Source organism: Lepus europaeus, chromosome 11, assembly GCF_033115175.1.
Source record: "Lepus europaeus isolate LE1 chromosome 11, mLepTim1.pri, whole genome shotgun sequence".
Lineage (NCBI taxonomy): Eukaryota > Metazoa > Chordata > Mammalia > Lagomorpha > Leporidae > Lepus > Lepus europaeus.
Window position 1 is genome coordinate 43,631,922 of NC_084837.1, and position 26,727 is coordinate 43,658,648.

Here is a 26,727-nt window from a genome sequence, read left to right on the forward strand (position 1 = left end):
GATGATTACTACTTCAGAAAGATGGAGGAACAAAGACATTATTATTTCTACCTTCAAAACCTCAATACCTGGGATGGACATTGGCACAATGGTTAGTTGAGGTGCCACTTGGGGTGCCTGCATTGGAGTGCCTGGGTTCAAGTACTAGCTCTGCTCTGGATTCCACTCCCTGCTGATGTATACTCTCTGAGACAGTGGTGATGGTTCTAGTACTTGGGTCCTGGCTACCCATGGGTGGGGGACATGAATTAAGTTCCAGGCTGCTAGCTTTGAACTGGCCCAGCCCTGGCTGTTACGACCCAACCCCTGACTGTTGTGGAAGATCTTTCTGCTTTTCCAATAAAAATAAAAATAACTAAATATTTTAAAAAATGTTAATTTACCTTGATCTTTTTTGAAGGCAGAGCAAGAGAGATCTTCCATTCACTGGTTCACTTCCCAAATGCCTGCAATAGCTGGGCCTGGGCCAAGCTGAAACCAGGAGCTCAATCCCCATCACCCACATGGGTAGCAAGGACCAAAGCACTTGATTGACATCCACTGCTTCCTGGTGCACATTATTAGAATGTTGAATCTGAGTTAGAGTAGCCGATACTGAGACCAGCACTTCAGTTATAGGATTCATGTGTCCTAAACTACAGCTTAACCTGCCCATCCAAAGCCAGGAGCTTCTTCCAGGTCTCCCACATGGGTTTTAGGGACCCAAGTACTTGGGTCATACTCCGCTGCTTTCCCAGGCACATAGTAGGATGCTGGATCTTAAGTGGAGTAGCCAGAACTCAACCTGGTGCCCATATGGGATGCTGGCATTGCAGGTAGGAGTTTAATCCATGCAATAACACCAGCCCCAGATTTGATTTTTTGGAAAGACTGTGAGACCAGAGATTTCTTCTGATGTAGAATGCATTAAAAGTATTTAAAGAAGAATATCTTTTTCCCTCATTTCTGGGAGATAAAATTAAAAAAAAAAAAAAAAGAAATGCCTGAATATTACCAGTTTTGCTGTAAATAACAGTGTTTTAAATATTTGTCCAACTAATTGATAGAAGTTATATACTATCATTTCAGTTATTTTGTGACTATTTTATAATTTATTTGATATAAGTGAAGTTGAACATCTTTTCTTTTGATTATTGTGGATAGCCCATGCCTGCATTATCCTGCTAGACTATGTTTTCACTTTTTATTTGTTGAACTCTATTTAGTGGAGCCAATAAGCCTTTCACTATAATGTTATCTCAAAAAAATGGTCTTTAAAAAAAGATTTTATTTCTTTTTTTTTTTTTTAAAGATTTATTTATTTGTTTGAAAGGCAGAGACACAGAGAGCGAGAGTGAGAGAAAGAGAGAGAGAGAATCCATCTGCTAGTTCATTCCCCAAATGGCTGCAATGGCCAGGGCTGGGCCAAGCTGAAGCCAGGAGCCAGAGCTTCATCCAGGTCTCCCACATGGGTACAGGTGCCCAAATACCTGGGCCATCCTCCACTGCCCTCCCAGACACACTAGCAGGGAGCTGGACTGGAAGTGGAGCAACTGAGACAAAACGGTGCTCATATGGGGTGTCGGCACAGCAGACAATCGCTTAACCTGCTACGCCACAGCGCCGACCCCAAAATAGAATATCTTGACGCAGACATTTAGTGTAATACTTAAGATGTTGCTTGGATCACCCATATTGGATCATCCCATATTGGAGTGCCTGGTTGGTGTCTTGGCTCCACTTCAGCTTCTTGTTAATGTGCACCCTGTTGGCTTAACTGGTTGGATCCCTGCCACCCACATGGAGACCTGGCTTGCGTACTTAGACCCTAACTTCGGTCTGGGCCAGTCTTAGCTATTGCAGTTATTTGGAGAGTAAACAGTGGTTTGGAGATCTCTGTCATTTATATTTCATAATATGTACAAAAAAACAAAAGAAAACATTGTCTCGATCTTTTTTAATTTTCTTTCTTTTTAAAGATTTATTTATTTGAAAGAGTTACAAATAAAATAATAAAGAGAGAGAAGGAGAGGCAGAGAGAAAGAGAGGGAGATCTTCCATCTGCTGATTCACTTCCTAGTTGGCTGCAATGGCTGTAGCTATGCTGATCTGAAACCAGGAGCCAGGAGCTTCTTCGGGTCTCCCACGTGGGTGCAGGGGCCCAAGGACTTGGACCATCTTCTGTGGCTTTCCCAGGCCATAGCAGAGAGCTAAATCGCAAGTGGAGCAGTGGAGACTCAAACCGGCATCCATATTGGGTTGCTGGCACTGTAGGCAGCAGCTTTACCCACTGCATCACAGCACCAGCCCCCTTTTTTCATTTTCTTAAAAAATATTGATTCACTTTTTTGATTTGAAAACATTAGTAGCTATCTTTTTCATATAAAAGCAGTATTAATATATACCAATTTTGGTAAAAATAATTTTAACTGTTTTATCCTCAGTTTTTATTAATTGATACTATATATAAAAAGGGATAGTTTCTTCAAAGTTGTTCCTCAATCAGAACGTCCTTTTAATTCTCAAGGATATACCAAAATAGAATGAAAAAGTCTTATTGAGTAGTTTAGGGGACTTGGGACTATGCTGGGTTAGTTTGTGGCTGAAATGTATTCAGGAGCTGGCCTTGTGGTGCAGCAGATTAAGTTACCGCTTGCAGCACTGGCATCATGTAAGCAGAGTGCTGGTTTTGAGTCTTGGCTGCTCCACTTCTGATCTAGCTTCTTGCTAATATGCCATGGCACACAGTGGATGGTGGCCCGAGTGTTTTGTCCACTGCCATCCATGTTGTAGACCAGGATGGGAGTTCCTGGCCCAGCCCTAGCTGTTGCGGGAATTTGGGGAATGAACCAGCAGTTGAAAGATATCTGTCTCCTCTGTCTCTTTATCCCTTTGCCTTTTAAATAAATCTTTTTTTAAGCATGTTTTGCAAATAGTGTCATATATTAAATTGAATCACACCCAAGCCTAGTACATGTATAGGTTGTTGTATCAAATAACCTTTTTAACTTAAATGAGGTCATTACTGCCCAAATTGACACTGTCTTTCTAATGGTGAAATATGTACATTTATGAGTGTTATATATACTGTATGTATATAATTTGAATAGAAAAACTATATAAAATATTAGAAAGATGTAAAATATAAGGTATAGGCCAGCATTGTGACACAGTGGGTTAAGCTGCCACCTGAGATGCCAGCATCCTATATGAGTGCTGATTGGTGTCCCAGTTACTCCACTTATGATCCAGTGCTCTGCTAATGTGGCTGGGAAAGCAGTGGAAGATGGCCCAAGTGCTTGGGTCCCTGCTATCCACATGGGAGACCTAAATGGAGTTCCTGGCATTTGGCTTTGGCCTGATCCAATCCCAGCCTTTTGACCATTTGGGGAGTGAATCAGTGGAAAGAAGCTCTCTGTCTCTTCCTGTCTGTGGCTTTGTCTTTCAAATAAATAAATCTTTAAAACAAGCAAACAGGCAGGCACTGTGGCTTAACAGGCTAATCCTCCGCCTTGCGGCGCCGGCACACCAGGTTCTAGTTCTGGTTGGGGCGCCGGATTCTGTCCCGGTTGCCCCTCTTCCAGGCTAGCTCTCTGCTATGGCCCAGGAAGGCAGTGGAGGATGGCCCAAGTGCTTGGGCCCTGCACCCGCATGGGAGACCAGGAGAAGCACCTGGCTCTTGGCTTCGGATCAGCGAGATGAGCCGGCCGCAGCGGCCATTGGAGGGTGAACCAACGGCAAAAGGAAGACCTTTCTCTCTGTCTCTCTCTCTCACTATCCACTCTGCCTGTCAAAAAAAAAAAAAAAAAAAAAAAAACTAGCAAACAAAACAAACCTGGGGTATACTGCCAGAATGTTAAAAGACTCAACTTGGTTGATAGAATTATGGGTGGTTTTACCATTGTAGGATGTGCAGGTTACTTTTATTTTAAAAAATTTCAATTTCTACAGATTGTATAAAAATTGTTAACAGACTCTTACTTGGCATATAAATATAACATTTAAATTAAATGTTGAAAGTGTGTCATTTGGGGCCAGCACTGAAGCACAGTGGGCAAGGCTACTGCCTGCAGTGCCGGCATCCCATATGTGCTCTAGTTCGAGTCCTGGATACTCCATTTCTGATCCGCTCTCTGCTACGGCTTGGAAAGCAGTAGAAGATGGCCCAAGTGCTTGGTCCCCCGCATTTGCTTGAGAGACCCAGAAGAAGCTCCTGGCTTCGGATCAGCCCAGCTCTAGCCATTGCAGCCATTTTTGGAGTAAACCAGCAGATGGAAGATCTCTGTAATTCTGCCTTTCAAATAAATAAATAAATCTTTTTTTTAAAAAAAAAGGAGGCCAAAAAAATGTTGTTTTAGTTACCACTACTTAAGTTTACTACAGTAGTTTTTCAACCTTGCAAACCTTTGACATGTATGAATAGAAATAGTAATGTCTTCTGGTAGTTAATATGACATTGGGAGCTTAATTCTCTCTCTTTAAAAAGTGTGTTTATTGTCTATTTGAAAGAGCAACAGAGAGGGAGAGAACAAGAGAGAGTTTCCACCATTGGTTCACTCCCTAAATGCCTGCAACCACTAGGGCTGGGCCAGACTGAAGCCAAGAGCCTAGTCCGCCATCCAGGTCTCTCACATGGGTTACAGGGACCCAAGTACTTGGCGTGTCTTCCATTACTTTACCAGGTGCATTAGCAGGGAATTGAATCAGAAGCTGAGTATCTGGGACTCCAGCTGACATTCCAGGACAGAATGCTGGTATTTCCAAGTTTTGGTTTAACCCACTACACCACAACATAATTTTTTGCTTTTTTGTTTTCTTGTTTTTTTTTTTTTTTGTTTTGTTTTTAAGATTTATTTTACTTATTTGAAAGGCAGAAAAACAGAGGGAGAGAAGGAGAGAAAAAGAGATCTTCCATTTGCTGGTTCTTTCCCCAGATGGCCACAGAGGGCTGGGCCATGCCTAAGCCAGGAGCCTGGAACTCCATCCAGATCTTCCATACAGGTAGCAGGAGTCCAAGCACTTGGGCTGTCATCATCTGGTGCTTTTCCCAGGCCATTAACGGAGAGCTGGATTGAAAGTGGAGCAGATGAGACTGGAACTGGTGCCCATAGGGGATGCCAACATAACAAGTGGTAGCTTTACCCACTATACCACAATGCCGACCTCAAGATCTTAATTCTTAATTCTTTTATTTATTTATTTATTTATTTATTGAAAGGTAGAGTTACGGACAGTGAGAGGGAGAGGCAGAGAGAAAGATCTTCCATTTGCTGGTTCACTCCCCAAATGGCTGCAACCGGGACAGAATCCAGTGCCCCAATCGGGGCTAGAACCCGGGGTGCCAGCGCCGCAGGTGGAGGATTAGCCAAGTGAGCCGTGGCGCCGGCCAAGATTTTAATTCTTAAAACTGCATATGTAGGTGTAAAAGAAAAGGTTTGGTAAAATTATTAATTATAGTAAAAATGCACATTTACTCTTTTCATTTTGTTAGGTACGAACTATGGCTCGAGATTTATACGATGACCACTTTAAAGCTGTTGAAAGCATGCCTCGAGGAGTAGTGGTAACACTCAGGAACATAGCAACTCAGTTAGAGTCATCTTGGGAACTTCATACAAACAGACAAGTATGTGAGCTTCTTGATTTAAGATCCCTAATGAATTTTCCTTTAGTTTTTTTTCTCTTCTATTCTTTATCTCCTGGGAGTTAAGTAAGGGGTCAGCAGATTTTGACCCCAAGCCAAATAATGGCCAGCCAGCTTTTTTTGTATGGCTTTGTGAGGTAAGATTGATTTTTATATTTTCAAATGATGGGAAAGTCAAAAGAATATTATTTCATGAGGCATAAAAATTATACAAGTATTTACATCAGATTTTAGTGTCTATAAATAGGACTTTGACTGCTGTGACAGATTACATGGCTAACAAACCCTGAAATATTTACAGTGAACCCTTTTTTAAAAATTTTGATGACCTCTGGTAGAGCTAATCTGTTTGAATAATCTGAACTTTTAATCTTGTGTAATATCTAATGTATTTTCATGATAAATGATTTTGTAATAAGTTCTTAAGAGTTTTGTGGGGTTTTTTTCTTCATTAAAATTTGTTTCTTTTAGTGTATTGAGGGTGAGAACACTTGGAGAGACTTAATGAAGACAGCCTTAGAAAACCTAATTGTACTTTTGAAGGATGAAAACACAATTTCACCGTATGAAATGTGCAGTAGTGGCTTGGTGCAAGCACTTCTTACTGTTTTAAACAATGTAAGTTTATCCAGAGAACAAAAGTATATAATTTAAAAATATTTGTGGCCACACTTTTGGAAGAGCAATTTTTAGTTTGTTTTGTAAAGAAATACTTAAAAACTGGTTATGTTAATATGTCTAATTTCTACAGCCTTTTCTTTTGTTGCAGCATTTTTTTTTAGTTAATTGAATCAAATAATTTAGTCTGTTTTGATTTCATGGTCCTAGTCATAAAGTAAAAATTCAAATATTAAATGTTTACCGATTTTATTCAGATTGCTTCAACAGTTTTGTAATAGCATAATAATATTGAAGTCACCATGAGGTCATGATATAGTTTAATAAGATCCTAAAAACATTTTGTGTTTTCTACTCTTTGTTTTTTAGAGTATGGATTTGGATATGAAACAAGATTGTAGCCAGCTGGTAGAAAGAATAAATGTTTTCAAAACAGCCTTTAGTGAAAATGAAGATGACGAAAGGTAAAACACCAAAATATTTAATTTCATGTTTATAATACTTGCACAGTACACTGTCTTAAAATTAGTCTTTTTTTTTTTTTAAATTTATTTGACAGATAGAGTTAGACAATGAGAGAGAGAGAGAGAGAAAGATCTTCCTTCTGTTGGTTCACCCCCCAAATGGCTGCTACAGCCGGCGCTGCACCGATTTGAAGCCAGGAGCCTGGTGCTTCCTCCTGGTCTCCCACGTGGGTGCAGGGACCCAAGCACTTGGGCCATCCTCCCTCCACTGCCTTCCCGGGCCACAGCAGAGAGCTGGACTGGAAGAGGAGCAACCGGGACTAGAACTCGATGCCCACATGGGATGCCGGTGCCGCAGGCAGAGGATTAGCCAAGTGAGCCACGGCGCCAGCCTTAAAATTAGTCTTAACATAACTATGTACAAAATATGAACTATATAAAAAGTAGCTTATAGTATAAATATATGAAGAAAAATCTTGAAGTAATTTTCTTAATCTAATGAAATAAAACTTATTTAAGCTTTATGTGTAGTATGAATATACCTAATCTTTTAGTTTAAATTACATGCCTGTTAAAATTTGGTTGAAAATTTGAACAATAATTAAAGTAATAATACATAATGATTGTTAACTCTTATTTGGGCTGATAATGATATAATTAATTTTTTTTTAATATTTCTTGAGACTGGTATTATGGCATACAGGATAAAGCCACTGCCTTGATGCCAGAATTCTATATGGGTACCAGTTCAAGTCCTGGCCATTCCCCTTCCAGTCCAGCTCCTGGCTGGTGGCCTGTGAAAAGTAATGGATGATGGCCCAAGTACTTGGGCCCCTGCCACCCAAGTGGGAGACCCGAATGAAGCTCCTGGCTTTGGTCTGGTCCAGTCCTGGCTGTTGCAGCCACCTGGGGAGTGAACCTACAGATGGAGGATCTCTCTGTCACCCCTCTCTGTGTTACTTTTTCACATAAATATGAAGAAAGTGGGGCCCTAATGAGGTTGTTTACTGTGGTGTCTGCATGATCTATTACATTCATTTAAACAAAAGTTCCTAATAATTATTTTCTTCACAGTCGACCAGCAGTTGCATTAATTCGAAAGTTAATAGCTGTACTAGAATCTATTGAACGTCTACCTCTCCATTTGTATGATACACCAGGATCCACATATAACCTCCAGGTAACCATGAAAAATGTAGTAGCTTATATTGCTGAATGAATATGAACAGTGTTACACTTTTTAAAAATCTTTCATATGGGATTAAAATAAGAATAATTCTACTTAATCTTCAAATATTTTAGCTTAAATGTCATTTCATCAAATCACTGTGAAATAAATCACATTTATTCAATAAATCATATTTGGTAGATTAGAAATACAAAAAGATATTTTATCTCTGGGGAAAAAACAGAAAAACTGATTCTTCTTGTTCTGGAATAATGAGTCTTGTCTTAGTTTGATTGCAATGATGTTACAGAATACCTTAGACTGGGTAATTAACAATAGAAACTGTTTCTCACAGTTCTGGTTTCTACAAAGTCTTAGATCAGAATATGAGCAAATTTGGTGTCTGAGGGCCTGCTCCTTCCAGATGGCACCTTTTAGCTCTGAGCAGCTCAGTGGTGAAAGGGGCAACGCAGTTTCCTCAGGCCTGTTTCATAAGGGCACTGATCCCTCCCATGAAGGCTCTGCTCTCGTCACCTAATCACATCCCAATACCACTTCACTGAGCATTGAGTTTTGGGATCCAAATTTGAAGGGATGCAACAAGACCATAGCGGGTTCCTTTCTTACCCGTATGTTAAGTCAACATATGAGAAAAAATGTGAAAGTAGTTTAACCATGATTTTTTTTTTCATATATTTCTGCAGGTCATACATGCTTTTTGTATTAGTCATGTGATTTTATAGTCTGTTTCTCCCTCCCTTTATATTTAGGGTGTGTGTGTGTATTCTCTTTCAATTATTCTATTTTAATAGCTAGGATGTAGTTGTGAGCAAGTAAAACAAAATTTTTACTGCTAATATGCCAACCCGCATCTTCTGTGGGTTGCATTAGTAACGTTAGGAAGTCTTTGCTTTGAATCTTGCCTTTATCCATCCTGTCCTGCATTCCAGTATATGGAGTAATCTGCTGTAAATATATCCTTTAGTAAGTGACTAAAGCTAAAATCAGTGCTCATTCAAAGTAGCATTGTGGAAGCCACCAAACTTCCAAACTAGAATGCATTTTCACAGTGCATTTGTTGCACCTGACATTTTATATATATATTTAAAAAGATGAGGAGGGCTACTTTTGTTTCAGACAAAATAATAGAAAAGAACAAAGAAACTGGCCGCTCCCCTTTAGGCTTTATCCTGAGTAAATTAATAAGTTAGAGATAAGTCTCCAAGACTAGAAATTCAATTGCTTATTCAGTCCTAGGAGCACCAACATCTTTCATTACACACTTTTCATTTCAGGAGATTTTACAACATCCAAAGAGAGGAAAGCCAGGAATGTACCCTCTAGTAATTTCACAGTCTAAAATGTTCTGAAAATGCACACACATATATGTAATTTTTCCATAGAAATTAGTTAAGATTGATACAGAAATTAAACAACCTGAAATTTGTAGTCCTGTATTTGTCACTTACTAAAATATATTGGATTAAGAGGTGTCTTTCTTTTTAAAAAGTTTATTACCTTAATATTTTAAAGGAATAAATAAGCAAATTTGTTCCTTTTCAAAAATGTTATCTGGAGAATTTTGAATTACAAGTTACAGATCTAATGGTTCTGTTAAAGGTATTTCAAAATAATTATATTTAAACTATGTATATTTCAAGTTGTTTAGAAATTCTTGCAAGTTAATTTTTGTTTTTTCTTGATAACCACTATCACTTATCCAGTGAATTTTTAAAAAAGTATGTAATGGAATACAAACATTTATTTGTTAATCCTACCATGATGATCATACTTTAAAAATTTAGTTGTTGTGGTCTTGTAATGTGTGTCACTTTTATTATTCCAAGAAAGCATGTTATTTTCTGAAATATTTTGATTATTTCTGTGTAGATACTTACAAGGAGATTACGTTTTCGGTTGGAACGTGCACCTGGTGAAACTGCATTGATAGACCGCACTGGCAGAATGTTAAAGATGGAACCCTTAGCTACAGTTGAATCTCTGGAACAGTATCTCTTGAAAATGGTGAGCCTCCAGCAGACTCATAGAATGGTAGATGTCCTAAACAGCACTCTGGACTCAGAATCAGCCCTTAAGGCATTCGGATCCGGCTATAAAGCCCATGAGAGTTTTCTCAAGAATAGAAAGCCAAGACACTGTGGCAAAAAGATGACCTAAATGAAAGATCTCTGTGAGTGAGATCCCAGTGGAGAGAACAGGCCACCAAAGAAGGAGGTACCTTTCTCTAAAGGGAGGAGAGAACTTGCACTTTGATTATGGCCTTGCCTAAATAAGGTCGGAGTTTGTGAACTCAACAGGCTTCCATAGCCTTAGCAGCTCATGACAAGAGCCTCGGGTGATTACTGATGTCATTGTTAAATCAACAACAGGAGTCACTGTGTACTTACACCCCGTGTATGATCTCTGTCCTTAATGTGTTGTACTATGCAAATTAACAGTAAAACTAGTATTCAAACAGTACTTTATACTTTGTGTGTCTGTGGGTGCAGTCTGTTGAAATCTTTACTTAGTATATACCAAGTTGATCTTAAGCATATAAAGATAATTAAAAATGAATCTTAAGAATGGGATGGGAGAGGGAGTAGGAGATGGGATGGTTTGCGGGTGGGGGGAGGTTAAGGGGGAAAAGCTGCCATAATCCAAAAGTTGTACTTTCAAAATTTATAATTATTAAATGAAAGTTTAAAAAAAAAAAAGAAAATGGTGAGCCTCAGGCAAGGGTATGATGAGATAAGCATTCCCTGGTGTGATTTAGCCTGTTTGAGCAGTTTTTGTCCAGAGTAAGGCAATAGAGTTCATCTAGTAGTTCTGTTTTTAGGAATCTTTTTTTTTTTGACAGGCAGAGTGGACAGTGAGAGAGAGACAGAGAGAAAGGTCTTCCTTGTGCCGTTGGTTCACCCTCCAATGGCCGCCGTGGTAGGTGCGCTGCGGCCGGCGCACCGCGCTGATCCGATGGCAGGAGCCAGGTGCTTCTCCTGGTCTCCCATGGGGTGCAGGGCCCAAGGACTTGGGCCATCCTCCACTGCACTCCCTGGCCACAGCAGAGAGCTGGCCTGAAAGAGGGGCAACTGGGACAGGATCGGTGCCCCGACCGGGACTAGAACCCGGTGTGCCGGCGCCGCAAGGTGGAGGATTAGCCTAGTGAGCCGTGGCGCCGGCTGTTTTTAGGAATCTTTTAAGAAAGTACTTGTGGGGTAGGTGTTTGGTGCAATGGTTAAAGCTTGTTAAGGTTCTCACGGCCTATGTTGGACTGCCTATTTGATACCCAGCTCTGGCTCCTGACTTTGGCCTCAGCATAGACTGCCTCAGCATCTTGGGCATTTGGGTAGTGAACCAACAGATGGGATCTGTTTCTGTCTGTCTGTCTGTCTCTCTCTCTCTCGCTGGCTCGTGAATAAATAAATTTTTTAAAAGGAAGCAACTTTCTTTAAAAACCTATATAGTCTTGGGGCCAGCGCCATGACTCACTTGGTTAGTCTGCCGCCTGCGGTGCTGGCATCCCATATGGGCACTGGTTCTAGTCCTGGTTGCTCCTCTTCCAGTCCAGCTCTCTGCTGTGGCCTGGGAAGGCAGTGGAGGGAGGATGGCCCAAGTGCTTGAGCCCCTGCACCTGCTTGGGAAACCAGGAAGAAGCACCTGGCTCCTGGCTTCGGATCAGCGCAGTGTGGCCCGTAATGGCCATTTGGGGAGTGAACCAATGGAAGGAAGACCTTTCTCTCTGTCTCTCACCATCTAACTCTACCTGTCAAATAAAAAAAAATTAAAAAAAAAAAAACAGCTATAGTCTTACATATACCATAAATGCTTTATATATGATAATTATTTCTGTTGTAGTATTTCTATTGTAGTTATTAAAATAAATATAATGGAAAATGTTTTGTATTCTGTGATCAGGGCTTTGTTTTATCCTATCTACTGAGATATTGGACAAAAGAAATATAGTAGAGTGTTTATATGTATTCCATGTTTTTTAAATTTTAAAAAATGTAGTTCATTTGAATGACAGACACAGAGATCTTACATCTGCTGGTTTACTCTCCAAATTCCTGCAATAGTCAGGATTGGGCCAGGCTGAAACCTGAAACTAGGAATTCAATCTGGGTCTCCCACGTCATAGGCAGGGTTCCAGCTACTTATGACGTCATCTTCTGCCTCCCGGAGTGCACATCAGTAGGAAGCTAGAATCAAGCTGAACAAGGACCTGAGCCTAGCCACTCTGATACGTGGAATGCTGATATCCAAAGCAGCATCTTAACCACGACACCAAATGCCTGTCCCCAGATATTTTTCAATTAATGTTTGTTATAATTAAAACAATTCACCTAAAAAATTGGGAGAAATATGGATAATTTGTTGAAAGCAGCATTTCTAAGGTGCATGATTTCCCATACTTTCTTTGGTTTAGGTAGCAAAGCAGTGGTATGATTTTGACCGATCTTCATTTGTGTTTGTTCGAAAATTAAGAGAAGGCCAAAATTTTATTTTTCGGCACCAGCATGATTTTGATGAAAATGGAATCATTTATTGGATTGGTACAAATGCAAAGTAAGTTGAAAAAAATTATAGGTAGTAGAATCAAATTATTAACTATTCACTGAATATCCTATAGTTTAAGGGATTTTGTCTTATGGGTTAAATTTAAGATACTCAAATTATTGTTTATAACCAAAAAAGCCTCAATTGCTAATTGTATAATTTTTTTAAATTAATGTAATTTTGTATTTTAAATAGCTATGAACATTTAAATGTGTTAACATTGTTAATTGTTAATTTTTCTTTGTTTTCGTCTAGAACTGCATATGAGTGGGTAAATCCAGCTGCTTATGGACTTGTAGTAGTAACATCATCAGAAGGAAGAAATCTACCATATGGTCGCTTAGAAGACATATTAAGTCGTGATAATTCAGCTTTAAATTGTCATAGCAATGATGACAAGAATGCTTGGTTTGCCATAGATCTGGGTCTCTGGGTAATACCATCAGCTTACACACTTCGTCATGCTCGTGGTTATGGAAGGTCTGCACTGAGAAATTGGGTTTTCCAGGTATCCAAAGATGGACAGAACTGGACTTCTTTGTATACCCATGTTGATGACTGCAGTCTCAATGAACCAGGGTTAGTTGAGGAGTCTTTGCAAATTGGAAAACTCAGTAAAGAGCTTTGTTTGTGTTTATGATTGTATGCTCTGGAGCTCTCTTTGTGGAATATTGAAGCAAGATTTTCTTTCTAAAAATGAATCACTTGATACATAGTTTAAGCATTAAAACTCTGAGTTTATACCAAAACACTAATTTTAGGTAAAGTATCAGTAGAAAGCTAATAAATATATTTTAAGTTTACATATATAAATATGCATACATACAGACACACACGCACACATATATATGTATGTATGCCTAATATCTAGCACAAAAAGAAACAAAAGATGAATTTGGCTTTTTATAATCTGTAGCACATAATACAAATGAATATTCAACAACATACTAGCTATTGCTGGCTATAGAATTTTGACTGATTTAGGATTTTCTTAGTTTTATGTATCTTCTAAATCTCATATATTGATCACATTTTTTCAGGACAGAATATCAGCTATAATCCTAAAAAATTAGTTCCACTAAGTTTTAATTTTACATTATGGCATGTTTCAGGGGTAGAATGAGTTAAATTTTTTTCTGCATTTAATATATTATGAAAAGAGCTTCTTAGCATTAGGTTTAGTTCATAGTGTATTCATATTTCTCAAGCTTTTAAAGTTAAAATTTTAATGTATCATTTGATTTAAACTTTGCAATAATTAAATTTTTTTTCATCTTGATTATATTAATCAGAAATCATTTATGTGTAAAATTAACAACATACTTTAAAACTTACCATTTCTAACCTGTTTTCTTGACTACTTTTTTTCTCCATTGATTTCTTCATTTGTGTAGTGAACTGGTTAGTGAATATGAAAGTTGGTTTATTTTTCCTACAGTTTTCTATTGTGTAAAACATCTTCTCTACCTTAAATATCTGTTACATAATTTTTCTCTAACATATTTATAGATCGACTGCAACCTGGCCTCTTGATCCACCGAAGGATGAGAAGCAAGGGTGGCGACATGTCAGGATTAAGCAGATGGGGAAGAATGCTAGTGGACAAACACACTACCTCTCATTGTCCGGATTTGAACTTTATGGCACTGTAAATGGAGTGTGTGAGGATCAGCTAGGTAAAGAAATCGTGTGAGGTTTTCTTCACTTACTAAAACAATTATTTTTATAAAAAGTGATTTGGTTTATGTTTCTCCAATTTCTGTTCTTCAGGGAAAGCAGCTAAAGAAGCAGAAGCTAATCTTAGAAGGCAGAGACGTCTAGTACGCTCCCAGGTTCTGAAATACATGGTTCCGGGAGCTCGTGTTATCAGAGGCCTGGATTGGAAATGGCGAGATCAAGATGGCAGCCCACAGGGAGAGGGCACTGTCACAGGAGAACTACATAATGGTGAGTAGGTGCTTAGCACTTGTTTGGAATCCTAGTACTTAAGTAATAATTTCTTTTAGTATCTTATAATAATTTATAAATTGCATAAAGATATCAATATTGTAAAGAAGTACTGATACTGATTTCACATTAAAAATGAAGGAGCTTTTATATTACTATTTTTTTAAGATTTATTTATTTATTTATTTGAAAGGAAGAGTTACAGAGAGGCAAAGGCAGAGAGAGAGATCTTCCATCCACTGGTTCCCTCCCCAAATGGCCACAACGGCCGGAGCTAGCCAATCTGAAGCCAGGAGCCAGGAGCTTCTTCTGGGTCTCCCATGCAGGTGCAGGTACCCAAGCACTTAGGCCATCTTCTACTGCTTTTCCAGGCCTTAGCAGAGAGCTGGATCAGAAGTGGAACAGCTGGGTCTCGAACTAATGCCCATATAGGATGCCAGCACTGCAGGCGTCAGCTTTACCTGCTATGCCACAGCGCTGGCCGCTTACTGGGTTTTAACCAGGTTTGCTGCTGATAATTTGAAGTGACTTTGTCAGGCTAGTGTAAGTTGAGTAACTTCACATCCTTCCCTTTTTCTGCCCTTTCCTAATTTATTATTCTCATGTTTCTTTTTGTTTTTTTTTTTTAATATATTTTCTTTATTTACAAGTTAGAATCAACAATTGGACTTTAATTTCTTATACTTGTTACATCTTGTTAGTCTTAAATTATTCATGTAATACTTTTTTTACTATATTAGAAGTCATGTAGAAGAAAAAGTATTAACATTTTTCCTTATGATTTTTCAGTGTTTCTTAGTCGTCAAGCTTTTGCAGTGGAAGGGAGATGCTTAAACATTGATGATTTATGAGGATTATTGTATAAAAGAAATTCATTTTCAACTTTGATGTAGATTATGTAGATTTTTGGGAAATCCTTATCCATGTAATAACTTGCTATTAATTCCCAAAGCTCTCTAGTGGCTCATTGTTTTCTTAAAGACTAGAAGACTGCTTCATTAGCAGATAATTTCCCTATGTGGTGGGTTTAGTCCTGTCAGTTTTGGCTAGCATTAAACAACTAAATTTTTTATTTCAATTTAGAACAGATACCTAAATGGCTATAATAAAGAATAGCTGTAATAAAAGTGACAGTGTTGGGAAGATGAGTAACATTTAATTTCTTAACATATTTATCTTTTATGTGATAAATGCATCTATTTATTTAAATAAATCCTTTCCATTTATTGCTTTTAAATTCTGTTCCATGAATAACCAAACTACCAAGTGCATTTCTGTAGCATAAAAACCTACTTGCAATCATTGTAATCAAAGTAGGTTTACAGTGAGCCAGAATTCTTAAAAACCAGTGATTGTTGAGATGACAGTAGTACCATTCAAAACAGAAATTGCAAATGTCTTTATTTTTAGAAATCTTGGTGATACTTATGAAGAAATTAATATTCTGTGTCCTATAAATTATTTTGGACTTGTTGAAGTGTGTGATTTGATAAGAGGAATGCAGCTGGTTTTTCTCTGGATGAAGTAAAATGAAACAACTCTATAGGAAAATTAGAATCTTTAATTTCAGGATTTAACATTCAAGAAAATCCTGTTTTTTGCTGAATTAACAAATATGGAGAGTAAATTTTGGTTTAAAACCTTTTCTTCGAAGCGGGTTCTTAGCTTTTAAATGCTGTATTCTGTAATAATAAACAGTAGGAACCCCTGCCTTGTAGGTACAACAAATAAGTTTACAATTACAAATTTTGGTAAATGCTCTGCAATAAATTATTAGCATATTTCTGGACCAATTAGTAGAATACAGAATTCATTTTTATTTGGGATATGCTTTTGAAACTTTCCTTTTCTCACAATTTTCTGTGTAGCAGAAGAGCTAGTTAAATGTTGATTCTTCAAAGGTTATTTCATCATACATAATAAGTTGAAGCAATTGAAATCTCAGCTACTTATGTAGATTTGGGGCAGTCAGTTTTCCTTTCAAAGAACTGATATGCAGATAATTCCTACAGGTAATTCATTATTATTTATACCCTTCTGAGCTTCATGAAAAACATAAATGAATTTTGTGGGTGGTGGATGGGTGAGTGGGCATCTGGGTGTGTGGGTGGGTATGTATGCCATACCTTTTGTCCCATATGTGTATGAGTAAAGTACTTTAAATCCTATAAAGACTTCTTAAACCTTTTTTATTTTTAATGTGCTTTTTTGGTGCTGTGTTTTCCCCCAGAGTAGTTAGCTTATAACATTAAAATAAGATTGCAAGATTTCTATTAATTTTCTTCTAATAGGCATTTTTTTTTTTTGCTTTTGAAGTTAAATTACCTTTTGAAGAAAGATCAAGTATCATTTTCTAAGTACAAGTAAATATAGATTGAATATCATGCTTGTTAATTCTTTACATGTTTTTAGTTTTAGCAAATAGGGTTTAATAAAATAACTCAGTGTGCTTTCTTAAATTTTATTTTTAGTATTTTGTGTGCTTATTCAAATTTATTGAATGTAATCATAAGAGAACCAAGTAATTATTGAACTTTGAGAACACAACCGAAATGCTAACTTAGCGTTTTATTTGAGCTAGTGGCCTGAAGTTTCTACTGTGATACATGAATATTTTGTCTCATATAGAGGGCTTAGCCTAAACTTAGAAACTAATGGTAAGCCAACACTTTTTTCTAGAAAGAAAATTTGACCATATAATCATACTCAGCAATTTAAAAACTTTGACATTCCATTTACTTGCTGAAGTTGCAGTTTTTTTACCATTTATATCAGTCTTTAAATTTTTTTGAACAATTTTTCCATTTCAAATATAACCCGGTAGATGTAAGCATAACCCTCTTACATTGTTTTTAAATAAAACTAGACTGAACGATTTAGAAATAAGGTGAATGAAAGGAAAAATTTTAATTGTTTTCCAACAAACTTTGTTTATAGTACTTATTTCTTTCCTTAACATAATCTTATTGTGAGGGTTAAATAAATACAGGCTTTCAAATAGCTAGCCTAATCTTGTATAATCAAGTAATGTTTCAGTTGATTGGAGTTCAAAAATTTACATTTAACTTGGCAGATCTTAAATGACTAGAAATTCAGAGAAGTACAGCACTGATGAAAAGCTGATCCCATATTGTGGAGCTACTGTCTGACACGCTCCTATCTGCTTTCTGCTGGGTCTCACAAACTCCTGTCCCTTTCCAGGCTGGATTGATGTCACCTGGGATGCTGGTGGCTCAAACTCTTACCGTATGGGCGCAGAAGGAAAATTTGACCTCAAGCTTGCACCAGGGTACGACCCTGATACAGTGGCATCACCCAAACCTGTTTCATCCACTGTTTCAGGCACAACGCAGTCATGGAGCAGCTTGGTGAAAAACAACTGTCCAGACAAGACGTCTGCTGCTGCAGGCTCCTCAAGTAGAAAAGGAAGCAGCAGTTCTGTGTGTAGCGTGGCCAGTAGCAGCGACATCAGCTTGGGTTCGACCAAAACGGAACGGAGATCAGAAATTGTAATGGAACACAGTATAGTTTCAGGAGCTGATGTCCATGAACCAATTGTTGTTCTTTCATCTGCTGAAAACGTCCCTCAAACAGAAGTAGGGTCATCTTCCAGTGCAAGCACCAGCACCTTAACAGCGGAAACGGGAAGTGAAAATGCTGAAAGGAAGTTAGGTCCTGATAGTTCTGTTCGTACTCCTGGGGAGTCTAGTGCAATATCCATGGGAATTGTCAGTGTTAGCTCTCCTGATGTTAGTTCAGTATCTGAATTAACTAATAAAGAAGCAGCTTCACAGCGGCCCCTTAGCTCTTCAGCAAGTAACAGACTGTCAGTGAGTTCCTTGTTGGCTGCTGGGGCCCCTATGAGCTCTAGTGCAAGTGTACCTAACTTGTCCTCAAGAGAAACATCTAGCTTGGAGAGTTTTGTAAGGAGAGTGGCAAACATAGCACGGACTAATGCCACGAACAACATGAATCTAAGCCGAAGCAGCAGTGATAACAACACTAATACTTTGGGGAGGAATGTGATGAGCACAGCAAGTAAGTGAGCTTTTCCTTATGGAACTCAATGCTTTTTTCCACTCTAAGGGATGCAAAATAGGGTCTTCTGCTCAGGGCATTCTTTAACTAGATCATTAACCATGTTAAATATAGCTACATCAAATTTAGCACTTCAGGATTATGAAGTAAGATATTTATATAATCATTTCAGAATTCAGATCACCTGTGATAAATAATCTCTTTATTCTGAAAGGATAAAATGATTTTCTTTTGTTTTCCACTCCTGTATGATAAATGGTTAAGCAAAGTTGCATGAAGAAATGGAAGATTGTTAATATTACCATAGTCCATTGAAACCAAAGCATCAAACTGATGTATAGATTTTACTTAGCCCCTTAAAGTGATTTTAGCTTTTGAAAGTTAGTTAATTCTAATTTAAGTACTAATGAATTAAAGTAATTAAAGTAAAGTAATTGGGAGTTGCTTGTTTCACATTTTTAAAAAGCTAAGCTTAATATTTAAGAAAAAGTAATGCTATAAAAATAAGACTTTTTAGTTGGATTTCAGTTGGGTTCCCAAAGTTGTTCAATTCATCCTTTCCATTATTAGTGTTTGTTATGACTCTTTAAATAAAAACAGATAAAATTTGGTTTTTCTAAGGTTCCCACAATCCCACCTATTTGTACTGATTTGCTTCATTTTTGTCTTTAGCTTCGCCTCTTATGGGTGCTCAGAGTTTCCCTAATTTGACCACTCCTGGTACTACATCAACAGTGACTATGTCCACATCCAGTGTTACTAGCAGCAGCAATGTAGCCACAGCAACAACTGTTTTATCAGTGGGTCAGTCGTTAAGTAATACTTTAACCACCAGCCTCACATCAACCTCCAGTGAGAGTGACACCGGTCAAGAAGCAGAATATTCCTTATATGGTAAGTTTTGATTTGAATTAAAATATTTAGATTTTTTTTAGAGTGATATTTGTATTATGTTTTCTCCTGGGATATTTTCAAATTTGAGCTTAAGGAGGATTATTCTTTCCTGTTGTAAATATGATACCTTCATATAAGATGAAAAACCTCAGTAATATGAGAGACTATTAAAAATTACCTGATTATGTGGCTGGCATTTTTGTGCAGCAGAGTAAGCTGCTGCCTGCAATGCTGGCCTCCCATGTGTGTGCTATTCCATGTCCTAGCTCTTCCACTCTGGTCTAGGTCCATATTAATGCACCTGGGAAATCAGCAGAAGATGACCTAAGGCCTTGGGCCTCTGCACCCATGTGAGAGACCTGGATGGAGTTCCTGGCTCCTGGCTTTGGCTTGTCTAGCTTCCTGGCCGTGGCCGCCATTTGGGGGTGGAAGATAACCTCTCTCTTCCCCTTTCCTCTCTTTCCCCCTCCATCTTAGTCCCCCTCCAACTACCTTACCCTATACCCTCCCCCGCCCCTTCTCTATAACTGCTATTCAAATAAGTAAGTAAATCTTTTTTTTTTTTTTTTTTTTTTTTTTTGACAGGCAGAGTAGATAGAGAGAGACAGAGAGAAAGGTCTTCCTTTGCCCTTGGTTCACCCTCCAATGGCCGCCGCGGCCGGCGCACCGCGCTGAGCCGAAGGCAGGAGCCAGGTACTTATCCTGGTCTCCCATGGGGTGCAGGGCCCAAGAACCTGGGCCATCCTCCACTGCATTCCCGGGCCACAGCAGAGAGCTAGCCTGGAAGAGGGGCAACCGGGACAAAATCCGGCGCCCCGACCGGGACTAGAACCCGGTGTGCCGGCGCCGCAAGGTGGAGGATTAGCCTATTGAGCCACGGCGCCGGCTAAAATGATAATGATTATTACACAAATAATATAAGCTCATTGAATAAATTATTTTTCAATTCATTATTTCTTGTAGGAACCCTCTTCCCCTCCTTGGTCGTTTGTTAGTAATTTTACTTGAAGCGTTATTCTATATCATCTGAAGTTTAAGAAGGTTGTGAATGTGGTAGGGTAAAAGTTATTTGAAAATTAGGGCCATGGATTAGCTTGTAAAAGTTATTGTTAGATAATGATTTCTTTTTTTATGTTCTTAGGGAGAACTCTAAGACTGCTGGTGGGAAGGCTTAGAGAGTAACACCCATCTTATAATCTTTATATACAGTACAAACTTTCACTATGTTAGTTTTTGGGGGACATGTTTTGATTCTGTGATGTGGTGGTCAAATCTGTGACATACAGAGCTTTTGTATATTCATGAAATGCTGATTTAAAAAAGGAAAGATGAGAAAACTGACTTCAGTGAATTGTAACATCAGAGAAGGAATTTCCAAATAAGAAGTTGGATTATGTTCCTTAAAAGAAAAACCAAGGTGAATTGGTTTATGAGAACCACCACCTAAATTGCAAGATGGATTCTTACATGTTAGGAATGAGGTTTTTTGTTTTAATTTTACTTATTCACTTGAGAGGTACAATTACAGAGAGAGAGACAGGTCTTCCATCCTCTGGTTCACTCCCCAAATGGCCGCAATGACTAGAGCTGGGCCAATCCAAAGCCAAAATCCTGGAGCTTCCTTTAGGTCTCCCACTTGGGTACAGAGACCCAAATACTTGGGCCATCTTCTGTTCATTCCCCAGGCTATAGCAGAGAGCTGGATAGGAAGAGGAGCAGCTGGTACTAGAACCGGCACCCATATGGGATGCTGGCACTGCAGGTAGCCTACCACACCACAGCACCAGCTCCAGGAGTAATGTATTTTATCAAATTTAAGCGGCTACTGATTGTAAGACACATGATTTTGGGGGAGGTGGGTTGGGTCATTAGGTTAAAAATTTTGCCAGTTTAGCTTTGACTTATTTTTGATTATAAGACATTTTGATTTTAGAACATTAATATGTTGGGGCCAGCATCGTGGTACAGTGAGTTACACTGCTTCTGCCTGCATTGCCTATATCCGATTTAAACACCAGTTCAGGTCCCAGCTGCTGGAAAAGCAGCAGAAAATGGCCCAAGTACTTGGTCCTTACCACCCACCTGGGAGGCCTGGATGAAGTTCTTGGCTCCTGGTTTCAGCCTAGTCCATTGCTGGCCTTGCAGTCATTTGGGGAGTGAACCAAAAGGTGGAAGATGGATCTCTTTCTGTTTGTATTGCTTTCGCTCTTGGCTCTCTGTCCTTCCCTTTATCTCTGTAACTCTGCCTTTCAAATAAGTAAATCTTATTTTTTAAGAAACATTAAACTGTTAAAAAATATAATACATTTTGTGTAATATGGGGACGCTTGCTTCTAGTGGCCGTCAAGTAAAGGGTGCTGAATATTTGATCCCATGTAATTACTGAATAAAAAAATGTTTCGCTTGAGGCTGGCATTGTAATGTAGTGAGCCACTGTTGCCTGCTACACCAGCATCCCACACGGGCACTGGTTCATCCTGAAAGTCTTTGAAAAATGTTCCTCCTCAAGGCCGGCGCCGCAGCTCACTAGGCTAATCCTCCGCCTTGCGGCGCCGGGCACACCGGGTTCTAGTCCCGGTCGGGGCACTGATTCTGTCCCGGTTACCCCTTTTCCAGGCCAGCTCTCTGCTGTGGCCCGGGAGTGCAGTGGAGGATGGCCCAAGTCCTTGGGCCCTGCACCCCATGGGAGACCAGGATAAGTACCTGGCTCCTGCCTTCGGCTCAGTGCGATGTGCCGGCCACGGCGGCCATTGGAGGGTGAACCAATGGCAAAGGAAGACCTTTGTCTCTCTCTCTCTCACTGTCAACTCTGCCTGTCAAAAAAATAAAAGAAGGCCAGCGCCGCGGCTCACTAGGCTAATCCTCCGCCTTGCGGCACCGGCACACCGGGTTCTAGTCCCGGTCGGGGCACCGATCCTGTCCCGGTTGCCCCTCTTCCAGGCCAGCTCTCTGCTGTGGCCAGGGTGTGCAGTGGAGGATGGCCCAAGTCCTTGGGCCCTGCACCCCATGGGAGACCAGGAGAAACACCTGGCTCCTGCCATCAGATCAGCGCGGTGCGCCGGCCGCAGCGCGCTACCGCGGCGGCCATGGGAGGGTGAACCAACGGCAAAAGGAAGACCTTTCTCTCTGTCTCTCTCACTGTCCACTCTGCCTGTCAAAAAAAAAAAAAAAAAAAAAAAAAAAAAAAAAAAAGTTCCTCCTCAGTTCTTTAAAGTAGGTTGTATTTCCTTGAAGCATCCAACTGAGCAGAAAGCATACTGAGTAAAGAGCTGGCATTGTGGTGCAGCAGGTTAAGCTACCGCTGCTGCCCACATACTGTGTTGGAGTGCAAATTCACATCCCAGATGTTGTGCTTCTGGTTCAGCTACCTGCTAATGACTTGGGGACAGCAACAGATGATGGCCCCCGTACTTGGGCCCTTGTGACTCAAGTTGGGGACTCAGGTGAAACTCTTGGCTGCTGGCTCCACCCTGGCCCAGCGCTTGCCATTGAGGGCACTTAGGAAGTAAACCAGCAGATGGAAGGTTTCTCTCTGTCTCTCCCTCTCTCTCTGTAACTCTTTCAAATAAATAAATAAATCTTAAAAAACAAACAAACAAACAAAAAAAACTTGGCTCAGAGATCTGCAGTTTGGATCTTTAAGGATATAGAAAGTATTCAGTTTTTATCCATTGTGCTATTCTGATGCTGTATTAGAAGGTTTTTCCCTTTCTATAAACTTAAAATTAATTTTTAAGTCTCAATTTGTTTATTTTCAATTCTTGAAAGAACAGATTGTTAGCATTTTATTTATGTGAGATAGTATAATTTGACTCAGTCTTCATTGGAAGGAAGGGAGAGAGTCTAAGAATAAAGTAGAAAAAATAAGTTTATTGAATTATTATGTGTTAGATAATATGGATAATATGAAAGATTCTGCAGTAGTCATTATTTTTTTAAGATTTATTTATTTATTTGAAAGTCAAGAGTTACACGGAGAGAAGAGAGGCAGAGAGAGAGAGAGAGAGGTCTTCACTCCTTAGATGGCCGCAATGGCTGGAGCTGCGCCAATCTGAAGCCAGGAGCCAAGAGCTTCTTCCGGGTCTCCCAAGTGGGTGCAGGGGCCCAAGGACTTGGGCCATCCTCTGCTGCTTTTCCAGGCCATAGCAGAGAGCTAGATCGGAAGTGGAGCAGCCAGCTCTCGAAGTGGTGCCCTTATGGGATGCCAGTGCTTCAGGCCAGGGCATTAATCCTCTGCGCTACAGCGCCGGTCCTCTGCGGTAGTCATTATTAACCTGCTAAGTCTAAGCCCAGGTCTTACTGATTGATATAATTCTATTTTCCTTCATAAAGTCTTTTTACAGCTTGTATTTTCATCTGTTTACTTGTTAAATGCCTGTAGGTTCCTTGGGGGTCTCAGACCACATCATTTATACCAGAAGCCTAATAGTTCTTGGGATATAATATATGCTCAGTAGATACTTGTTGGTAAAATGAATGACTTCAAGGTGTTTCTTTCTACCATGTTGTGCTTCCTGTGACTTACTCAGAGGATGATGATTGAGTTGTTTTTAATATAACCTGCATAGTTGAGCTTTTGTATTGGATATTGTGGATTCAGATTTGTTTAGAGCCATCCATTATCCTGAGCTGTTTTCTGCCATGCTGCGATAAATGCCCTTTGTTACTTATTGTGTACTTGTACTAGTAGAAGGGTAACATCACTGTGGTCTTTATACTTGTGCCTTTTGAATTTTCCCTTTGTGTTCTAAAGCCCAAAACACAAAGTTACTTGATTATGCCTTGTTAATTATGTTGACAACAGATTGTTGGTTTTGTTTTCTAGATTTCCTTGATAGCTGCCGTGCCAGTACTCTGTTAGCTGAGCTCGATGATGATGAGGACTTGCCTGAGCCAGATGAGGAAGATGATGAGAATGAAGATGACAACCAGGAGGACCAGGAATACGAGGAGGTTATGGTAGTGAGAGTCCTCCATTCTCTTGATTAAGATAAGATATTAAGAATTGAAGGGAGGGGCCGGCATTGTACACAGCAAGGAAAGCCACCTCTTGTAATGCCAGAATCCCATATTTGAGAGACAGCTTCCTCCCCACATTCCCACAGTGGCTAGAGCTTGGCTAGAGCCAAAGCTAACAGTCAGGAACTCAATTCAGGTTTCACTTGAAGATAGCAGAAACCCAACTGCTTGAACTGTCCATTGCCTTCCAAGGTCCGTATTAACAGGAAGCTAGAATCAGAAGCGAGCCAGGAGTCAAGTAGCATCTTAATTACTAGACCACATGCTCACCCCTACTAACCTTAAAGAATGTAATCTTCACAGTTCTTAAACAATAATTATACTTAGAAGTTTTTAATACTGTTTTGCATGTAGTACTGTGTATTTTTTTAATTGGTGAGACTTTTTTCTTATATATATTTATTTACTTGAAAGGCAGTGTTAGAGAGGAGAGACAGAGAGAGAAGGAAAGAGATCTTCTATCCACTGGTACACTCCCCAAATGGCTGTAACTGCTAGGGCTGAGCCAGGCCAAAGCCTGGAGCCTGGAACAACATCTAGGTCTCCCATGTGGTTGGCAGGGGCCAGAGGATTTGAGCCTTCTTCTACTGCTTTCCCAGAAAGCAGGGAGCTGGATCAGAAGTGGAGCAGTAGGGAGTTGAACAGGTGCTCATATGTCATGCTGTTGCTACAGACAGTGGCTTAACCTGCTATGCCACAGTGCCAGTCCATAGCTGTGTATTTTATCATAATTCCTTACACAGAGGAGTGAGAGACAAAGAAAAATAATTTCCCTTATTATCACAGTTAAGTAGAAAAGTAGGGACCCAAACCTGGGCATTGTGATCCAGAACTTTCAGAATGTGACCTCTTTGGTTGTCTTTTTAATTTAAAATTGTGCCTGAAAATATCCATTAGTATAATTTTTTGTGTTTTCTTAATTTTGCTTTATAAATCATTTAAAAATTGCTAAGTTGAGTTTTAATGGGACAAAGAAATCCAAAGTGCACATTAACTATGTGTTGCTTAGAAAGCATATCAGCATATTTCTTCTGAAGGAAGCGAGTAAAATGCATGATGAATTTAAAGTACTCGTATTGTAGCTTTTCTATAAATGGCTTCTGAAGATAAAATTCTTAAAGATAACTTTTGTTAATGTGGGTTGATGAACTTTAAGGACAGTGCTGAGTGAGTATCAGTATGTATGGATCAAATAAGTAGACATGTATCTTTTGGTATTTTTTCATTTCAGATTCTGAGACGTCCATCCCTGCAGCGTCGAGCTGGCTCTCGCTCTGATGTTACACACCATGCTGTCACCTCACAGCTACCACAGGTCCCTGCTGGAGCAGGTAGCCGACCTATTGGGGAGCAGGTAATGCCTTTTGAGTTCATTTCCCCTCCAGTATATTTTTGTTCTTTTCATAGTAAAGCATGAAGCAGAATGTCTAACTGCCTTCAGATTGTATGTGTAGGGAGGAAGATGGGAAAAGAGGGAGTTTTCAGGGACAGTTAGAAACTTCCCTGTTTATTGGATTCCATATTCTAGATAGAAGCCATGATTGCACTGGCATAATACAATAGGAATTTCTTACTTGAAACTCTTTGACCTTTAGGTAACAGTAAGCGTATATTAAAATACTTAATAGTGTTATCTAAGATCTGTAGTTGTAGTAGTAGAGGGGGTAGTAGCAGTAGAAGCAGCAGTACTAGTCTCTTAGTTAACACTGATCGGGGCTGGATCTGTGGCATAGTGGGTAAAACCACTGTCTACAGTGCCAGCATCCCATATGTACACCAGTTCTAATCCCGGCTGCTCCTCTTCCGATCCATCTCTCTGCTGTGGCCTGGGAAAGCAGTGGAAGATGGCCCAAGCACTTGGGCCCCTGCACTCACATGGGAGACCCAGAAGAAGCTCCTGGTTCCCAACTTCAGATCTGCTCACTCCAGCCGTTGTAGCCATTTGGGAAGTGAACAAGTGGATGAAAGTCCTTTCTCTCTGTCTCTTCCTCTCACTGTCTGTAACTCTACCTCTCAAATAAATAAATAAAATCTTTAAAAAAAAAAAAAGTAACACTGATCACAAAGTGCTAGAGATATAATGCTCAATAAAAGGTGTAGTAACTTATTTAATCTACACTAACCTTTTTATTACGGGAGGACACTTCTATCTCCTGGTTTGTTCCACAAATGCTGCATCAGGTAGGAGCCAAAACCAGGAGCCGGGCCCTCAATCCAAGTCTCCCACGTGGGTGTTTGGAACCTAAATTGGAATTGGAAGCAAAGCTAGGAATGGAACCCAGGCACTTTGTTATGGGATGTAGGTGTCCCAAGAAACATCTTAACCATTGGCTAAGTGTGTTCCCATCTGCTGGTTCACTTTTCAAATATACTGAATACTTAGAGTAGGCCAAGCCAAA

General features: G+C 39.5%; 1 protein-coding gene across 5 annotated transcripts in view; it reads left to right on the forward strand.

The window, feature by feature from the left end:
- The window catches only part of HECTD1 (HECT domain E3 ubiquitin protein ligase 1), a 100,504-nt gene that overhangs the window by 50,902 nt on the left and 22,875 nt on the right, over positions 1-26,727 (forward strand). For 3 of the 5 annotated variants that reach the window (XM_062205317.1, XM_062205321.1, XM_062205319.1), the window contains exons 16-28: positions 5,471-5,605; positions 6,095-6,241; positions 6,611-6,705; positions 7,780-7,885; positions 9,764-9,898; positions 12,300-12,439; positions 12,686-13,009; positions 13,940-14,106; positions 14,201-14,377; positions 17,579-18,415; positions 19,088-19,309; positions 24,135-24,268; positions 25,560-25,682. In XM_062205317.1, coding sequence (XP_062061301.1) covers positions 5,471-5,605; positions 6,095-6,241; positions 6,611-6,705; positions 7,780-7,885; positions 9,764-9,898; positions 12,300-12,439; positions 12,686-13,009; positions 13,940-14,106; positions 14,201-14,377; positions 17,579-18,415; positions 19,088-19,309; positions 24,135-24,268; positions 25,560-25,682 — 2,742 coding nt within the window. The remainder of the gene's footprint in view (positions 1-5,470; positions 5,606-6,094; positions 6,242-6,610; positions 6,706-7,779; positions 7,886-9,763; positions 9,899-12,299; positions 12,440-12,685; positions 13,010-13,939; positions 14,107-14,200; positions 14,378-17,578; positions 18,416-19,087; positions 19,310-24,134; positions 24,269-25,559; positions 25,683-26,727) is intronic. The other 2 variants (XM_062205322.1, XM_062205320.1) reach the window with 1 other exon arrangement.